The 8,191-nt window shown below is 32.6% G+C and overlaps 1 protein-coding gene across 1 annotated transcript; it reads right to left on the reverse strand.

The window, feature by feature from the left end:
• Positions 1-478: 478 nt before the first annotated feature.
• On the reverse strand, positions 479-6,819 carry LOC115880159 (galectin-4-like). Its single transcript, XM_030897292.1, has 5 exons — positions 6,661-6,819; positions 2,825-2,901; positions 2,631-2,755; positions 1,631-1,757; positions 479-1,208 (listed from the first exon to the last, which is right to left on the reverse strand). Exons 1-5 carry the CDS (start codon positions 6,747-6,749, stop codon positions 1,159-1,161), a joined length of 468 nt encoding a protein of 155 aa, XP_030753152.1. The 5' UTR covers positions 6,750-6,819; the 3' UTR covers positions 479-1,158.
• Positions 6,820-8,191: the final 1,372 nt, after the last annotated feature.

The following is an 8,191-nucleotide window of genomic DNA, read 5'->3' on the forward strand; positions in this document are numbered from 1 at the left end:
GGACATCCAAAACTCTACCCTAAAAATATGCAGTAATAATGTCGAATCTAAAAGGATAATATCTCATCTTTACCTGTTAGTTTAATCACCATTTCTAAAAGCCGGGATACAACAGAGCGCCAAAACAAAGTGAGGTTAAGCACGGAGAGAGTTGACAGAAGCGATGTTGACAGCGCCTCCTCAGAGCGATACAGGGTTGTGTCAAACGATAACAGGGTTGGCGACTAGGGAACGTAAAAATTACGCCAAGCGTGCCAAATAAATTATCAGGCCTAAACGATACGGAATCCGATGACGATACGCCAGACATCATATATATCATATATAAAAAAGACATGTAACGAACTAAAAACGTTACAAAATCGTTACGAGCAACCTTTCTCAAGATATTTAGAATGGAAATAGTCAATACATGTCATTATTGACAAAAGGTAAAAAAAAATAAAACTTTCTGAACCACTCAACTAAAACACTAAAACTATCTCTAATGTTTATTCCTCTTCTATTGATAGATATTTACCGGTAATAGGTAATACATTTGGTTAATATTTCACATTGCAAACAAATTTAAACTATATTAAGATGTAGTTAATATTCTGCGTAGATTTAATAGTCGTCTTAATAAAACTATACATAATATTTGCTATTGTATATACTATTTATTTTACAATTTTTTTAATTATAAACACATTATATTACTAGTAGTATTTAATAATAAAATATATACAGGGTTAGTCTTAAATAAGTGCAAATATTTTCAGGGCTGATAGAAAAATTATTTTACTCTTTATCATTTTTCAGATAAGTCCAAAATAACCAAATTATTTAAGTTTGAAAATTTAAAAAAAAATGTTTTTTTTTTAAATTTTGAGAGCCACCGGATTTTTTCTGTATTTGCATCCCTTTTATTGCCGTAACCGTAATATCAGAGATTAAGAAATTATACCGTGGGAAAATTTGCGGTGAACAGGCAGTTCTAAAAAGTTTTCGAAAATATACAGGGAAATTAAAAAGAAAATGCACTATTTTCAACATCTTTTTTTAGCGAAAAAAAAACTCATAGACGTGTTCCTGGGGTCGAAATATACCACCCCTGAAAATATTTGCACTTATTTAAGACTCACCCTGTAAATACATATATACTGAATTTTCATATTTTCAGGCATTAGAGTAGGAATATTGTGTAGTGGTGTTCAGGATGCGTGTATCTGAAAAACAAATCGTTTTAGAATTTTTGACTGTCAAATGTCATGTATTACATATATTTTGATTATTCTTTGAATGCGGTGGAATATGCTTTAGTTACACCCAATCCACACATTGAACTAAAAATTAAAAAAAAAAAATGAAAATGTCCAATATTTTTATTCGCGAAAAAAAACCTCGTTGGCTGGGGTCGAAATATATCACTCCTAAAATATTCGCCTTTATTTAATAATCACCCTGTATATACCAACTGTAAAGTATTTTTTGGTTAAGTAAACTTGTTTGCAAACCAAAGTGGCATTTTGCAACAATATGTTTTTTTTTATTGGGATAATTGAATTAAATAAAATTACTTATTGTAAACCCTATGGTTTATAATTTTTCGTTGGTTGTTTGAAGATTGTTGTTTATTTGGTGTACTTACCAACGGTTTCCGAATACTCAAAAATCACTGAATCTATGGTACAATTCCCATATACAAAAAGATGGTCCGTCTGATCCAAAGGAACCCTGTGTGCGAATTCGTAAAGGGTTTCATTGTTAATTGTAACCTGAAAAAATAACCATATTATATTTTAATAGTTACATACCGGGTGTTTTTCAAAAGTGATTTTTAAAACACCGATCTAACCTTCCCCACCACTTTTTTCACAATAGGCATTAAAATATGTGTAAGAGTACCAAATTTCTGGAAAACGGTTTAAAAATACACAAAATATAATTATTTTTATTTATCCTTGTAACTTGCTGTAACTTTTTAGCAGCATATAGCATAGGGAAGCATTTTAGGGTATATGTTCATAGGAACTTTTTGCTTTATTTTTATCTATATAATCACCCACCAAAGTTAGATACACTATTTTTTTGACACCTTGTATATTTTTTTGAAGGGCTCTACGGCTAAAGCTTGATTTTCATGCATCCGTTGTCCGACGATACGTTGATACGATATGAATTTTATTGGTAGAATTTAAAGATTTTAATTGGTTAGAAAACAACGCAGTTTTTAAATTTCTTGCATTTTCATGCCTCCGTTTACCGGATATATACGTTGGTGTTATTTCATACTTTCCTTTCCATAACGATTTTGCTATTTTACTAGATTTTACTTATATTTTTATTAAGGTTAGATTAAATTTGTCAAAAAAGTGTCAAAACGTCCGTTATCGTATGAACGGGTCCGTTGACGGGCTGAAGTAAAATATTTACGGATGAAAAGTGGCGCGAAAATGCTATGACCAATCAGAGCACCGTCGGACAATCGTATCAACGTATAACGGATGCATAAAAATCAAGCTTAATACCTTCCGAGATACAGCCGCGAGCTATTCTTAATGGCATGGAATACTTGTGTTAGATTTGTTTCGTATTTAAATAAAGTATGAAAATTGAACCGATAACATTTAGCTAGAAGCAGTACTTACAGCATATACGTCAGATTTAACAGCAATGTTTATCAGAAATTGTTGTCCTGCCTTAACCTTTAAGATATAACTAATATCGCTGGTTCCCCAGGTTCCATCTACTTTACTATTTCTTACGATGCAACCTGTAACAGAATTTTAATAGAACCCAAGTAGTTCTTTCTCTAAGTCGTGTTCAATAGAAAATTTTTCACCTGTTTGTACGTATAGCGAGGAATGAAATGCGATGTTTTTAGTATCTTGATCTCCTGTTTGGAAGTTCATAACGAACCTAAAACAATAAGAATATTTTTAAAATAGTAATATTTTACTGAAAAACCACTGGCTATTTTACTACCCCCCTCCCCCTGATTCAGGAAAATAAAAAATACATTTATATTGCATATACTAAATAATATACTTTTTTCCATAGCAACTGTTAAAATTGTCTTATATCTATCAAAAATAGTAGATAAAATAGTACTTTAACGGCAAGAGTAAATTAAATATTTATTTCTTCTCGCACGTTTTTAATTGCTTACATTTTTAAAGTCCAGAACATTACAAGGGAAAAGAAGGAAAAATACTTACAATACAAGAAATCTCCAACACCGGAGAACCGAAATATCTATACCGAAATAAGGAACAGGACTAATAATAGAGTACGAAAAATTAAAGAAGAATATTGGCAGCGATTTAGTAGCGAAATGGAGGCGGATATGTACGGAGCACAAAAACGTATTGGGAAGATGTTGAGGGGTTTGAAACGAGAAACAAATGAAACAATACAACTAAGAACAATTGCAGAAGATACGTGGGAAAAATATTTCAGAGACTTATACGCAGAAACAGATGAACCAATGGAAGCACAAGAGACAAGCCAAGGAGATAATATAGAAGATCAATCACTTACAAGCAAGTAGAAGAGACAATAAGGAAACTTAAAAATAGAAAATCTCCTAATGAAGATAAAATACCAAACGACCTAATAAAAAACGCAGGCACGGCTATCATAGAGGAATACACAAAACTGTTTAACATTATATTACAACATAAGAAAATACCAGAAGAATGGAAACAAAGTATAACAATACCCATTTTTAAAAAGGGAGATAAAACAGACCCAGCAAACTATAGAGGAATAACATTACTGAGCACCTCGCTAAAACTTCTGACTAAGACCATTGCGGACAAAATCTCCTCAATAGTACCCATAAGCGAGGAACAACAAGGATTCCGAAGAAACAGATCAACTACCGATGCACTATTCATACTCAGGCAACTAGTTGAAAAATCCTTAGAATATAACTCTCCAGCCTATCTATGTTTTATAGATTTAACAAAGGCCTTTGATAGAATCCAACTAAAACACATCATCACCATCTTGGTAAGCAGTAATGTCTCGAAAGAACTCACAGAACTTATCAAGGACTTAAACACAAACACAACAACCCAAATAAGAACAAACTTTACCTTAACGCAGCATCTTCGAACTACAACTGGTATTCGCCAAGGCGACAGTTATTCAACACAATCATGGATCAAGTAATAAAAACCGTCAAGAATACTGGATTAGGATATCGAATGGGAATGCATAAAGTAAACATATTATTCTATGCCGATGACGCAGTACTTATTGCAGAGTCAGAGGACGACCTCCAAAGAATGCCAGAAGCTTTTAACAGACAGGCAGAAAAACTTAACATGCGAATTTCCACAAAGACCAAATGCATGACCATTACAAAGGAGCCTCTACAGTGCAAATTAGTAATAAAAAAACAAAACTATTGATCAGATAATGTCATTAAAATACCTCGAATGCAAAATTACAAGCTCAGGATTCCTGGAAGAAGCAGTAAGGAAACAAGCCAATAAAGCTGCCGCAATATCAGGACATCTTAAATATCCCATATGAAAAAACAAACATTTGAGTACAGAATGTAAGTCAAGAATATACAAAATCTGCATACGACCAGTGATGGTGCGGAACATATGGTGCGGAAACCAGAGTTGAAACATCATTAACAAAGAGAATCCTACGAACGACTGAAATGAAGACCTTAAGAATGATAACTGGATGCACATTGAGGAACAGACAGAGATATGTAGACATAACAGAAAAGTGCCAAACAAACGACGTTGTCAGATGGATATGGCAGAGAAGAAGAGAATGGAACCAGGATGTAAATAGAATGGGCCCCGACAGAATGGCCTTAATAATTCGCAACAACCTACCCCATGGCAGAAGACCTACTGGACGACCACCTAAACGTTGGCAAGACAGTTGGCAGTCAACCTCGCAAGAGTTGCTTAGACGACGAGGAAACCGGAACTAAACAGGCGATACGCCTTCTAAAAGAAGAAGAAGAAGAAGTCTTCCTTTTCATAAGTTATTCGAGATTTAAATGGAAGTAGTTTGGATATGGCGTTTGACGCCTCAGCCTGAATATCTGTTGGTAATTTACTTATTTCGTTTTGAGTCATTTCTGGCTCCAATTCAATCAGCAATCGACACGAAAGAGAATTAAAAAATATTAACTCAAAACTGACAACTAAAGAGACAGCTTTATTTATTTGTCAAATTACATAGAAACCAACGCCAATCCAGCACAATATTTTTTACTTTTAATACGCTGCACGTCAATATGTCATCATTGGTAGAACACATTGGTCGAATGTTTTTTTCTTTAGATATAGTGGCTTTCTAAATTTGAATATGATTGAGTTTCTTCCATAAGTACTCAATGCCAACTTAATTCTTCTGTTGATTTCTGGTAGTAGAGATCCCGAGCTGTGTATTAGTTGTCCCAAATATATGTATTCTTCTACTATTTCCTCTGCTGTGTTATTATATTAGAATGTTTTTCTGTCCACTAGTTCGTTGTACATTACTTTAGTTTTTGCTAATTCCATTTTGAGACACACTTTATTGCTGGCTGTATTTAGTTCGTTAATTTGTGCTTGTAGTTCTTCAAGGCTATTGGCAATTAAAACTATGTCATCAGCGAATCTTAGATGGTTGAGATATTCTCCATCTACTTTTAATCCTTTGTTGGTTCAGTCCGGTTGACTGAAGATTTCTTCTAGTGTTGCTGTAAACAGCTTTGGGGATATCGCTTTGGGGATATCTGTCATACTCCTTTGTCAGTTGGAAACGCTTGGGTTGTTTTATATATCATTACTCTCGCTTTAGCTTATTTGTTTTTTTTTGTCTCCATTCTGCTTCTTTTTTCTCCATTTATTCATTTATATTTAAAGGGAATGTAGAATGTAGAATGTTTAGGAGCGGAGTTAGTCACCGCGACCTTAAAGATCTATTGTGTGTTCTCCTTTCTTGAGTTATAACGAGTTATAACTGATCATACAGTCTCAAGGCTTTAACAAAAGCCAGTATCTCAGACGGCTCCACACAGGCCAGCTCTCCATCCTTGACATCAGCCGTACCAAAGTTCATGGCACGAATGGTCGTCGTCTCGGCGCACTCAGTGATGAGGTGTTCTGGTGTTTCCCCATATTCCCCACAGAATCTGCATTCGCCGTTGTTTCTCAGTTTCAGCCTACTGAGGTGTTCGTTGAGGAGACAGTGTCCCGTTAGAAACCCCGTGACAATCCGAAGATTGTTTTTACTTAAATCAAGGAAAACCTTTGATTTTTCTCGGTCGTAGGTTCTGAGGAACTTTTTCGAGTGTCTTAGACCGTTGGGGGACACCCATTCCAAGTTGCGGTTGGAGTCTTCCAGATTCTTTAGTTCCGCTTTCAGTTGGTTTAAAGGGAAATTAAAACATCTTTCGTTGCACGTCATCAATGACACCATGCGTCGTCTTATGGAGTTTGCTAGTGGTCGTATTATGATGTAAAACCAAAGTTATTTTAATTTCCCCATACAAAAAAAAACGTATTTACGGAACGTCTATAAGAGTCGATTCAATATAAGAAATTTACTCGTGTGATTCGATTTACTAAAAAGAATCGTAATGCAGATCACTACTACATAGATACATTGAGATGAAGACGTGTTAAATATAGATTTATTATTTAAATAAGTACTTACTTGTCATCTGAGTCTGCTGGAACCTGTCCTTTGATAGTTACGTTTAGTCCTGCGCGTAACCCGCCTGGAATCGAAGAAATATGAGACATGATATTTTATCAATACTGACTTAAATTGAGTCGAAACTAGAACTCTATTACCAATGAAAACGGAAACTTAACGCGGTTGCTTTTATTTGTTTCAATGATTTTTTTTAATGTATTTAATGACCTACTTAAAAATTAACTGATTATATCTTTTATTAGAAACGATATATTCTTTCTGTTAATCAAAAAAACTATAATTGTAGAAATTATTGTTTATTGTTTTCAAATTAATCAAACACTTATATTTTAATTTTTTTATTTCTTAAATTAATTATTACCTACTTTAAGTATACTGATTTTTTAATAGGAATGATTATTTTGCATTGTTATCCGATTATAGAAACCTTTTGTTGCATTTAATATTTTTTTTATTTGTTACATTATTTGGTGATTACTAATACACTAATTACTATCCTTTATTAAAAATATTATGTTATCATATATTCTTTTATTGTTTATCTCAATCAATAAAGGTCAGATAATTTTTATATTCTTCAAGAATTAGAAAGGGCATATTAATTTGTATGTTATCAAAGTGTGTATATATTTTGCTAAATTACTTAAAGAATAAGAGGTTTTGTTTGTTTTTTTTTCATAAAATTTATATTTTATATTATATGCTATAAAATTACACTAATATGATTTATTTTAGAGTTCTGAATTTTTTTAAAGTTATTAAAACTAAAAAAATCTTTAGTTAGCAACCAACTGTATTCCGGAAATTTTGGCAGCATATTCTGCAGATAAAATAAGTAAAAAAGTTCGTATAGATATATGTCCTAAAATGCTTCGTTTCGGAGATACAGGGGGTAGAAATTTAATTTTTATTTCAATTTTTTCCAAATAATTTTTGCAGTAACGTCAATATTTGGGTAAAAATTGGTATCTGGGAGATTTTTGACATGAGAAATTTGATCTTCATGTCAATATGACTCCTATTAGTAGTGGGCGCCACCTACATATTTTTTAACTGGTTTGAAGGGTCATAACTTTTTGTTCGTACCTGTATAAAACTACTGAGTAAAAAATATAAATTTACGAAGTTTTCTACGTAAAAAAGGTCTCTTGGTAAAAATCGCTAAGAACAACCATTCTCAAGATATTTAAAATGAAATTAGTCAATACATGTCATTATTGACAAAAAATAAATTATGTTCACTAGATAGTTATTTGACTGAAATGCTAAATTTGTAAACTTTGTATTTTTTTAAATTAATCATAGATTTTTCTTCAAAAAAATGATGATAAAACAATTTCTGTTGAATTTTTGGCACAAAAACATTTCAAAGTTATGATTTCAGTCTAATAAATATTTAATCAACATGTTTAATTAATGTCATTGATGACAGGTATTGATAATTTACCATTACTCTCATTTTTTTACTCAGTAGTTTTATACAAGGACGGACGAAAAGTTATTAGTCTTCAAACCAGTTAAAAAGTAT

This window comes from Sitophilus oryzae, unplaced genomic scaffold, assembly GCF_002938485.1.
Source record: "Sitophilus oryzae breed Bouriz unplaced genomic scaffold, Soryzae_2.0 scaffold_1619_pilon_pilon, whole genome shotgun sequence".
Classification (NCBI taxonomy): domain Eukaryota; kingdom Metazoa; phylum Arthropoda; class Insecta; order Coleoptera; family Curculionidae; genus Sitophilus; species Sitophilus oryzae.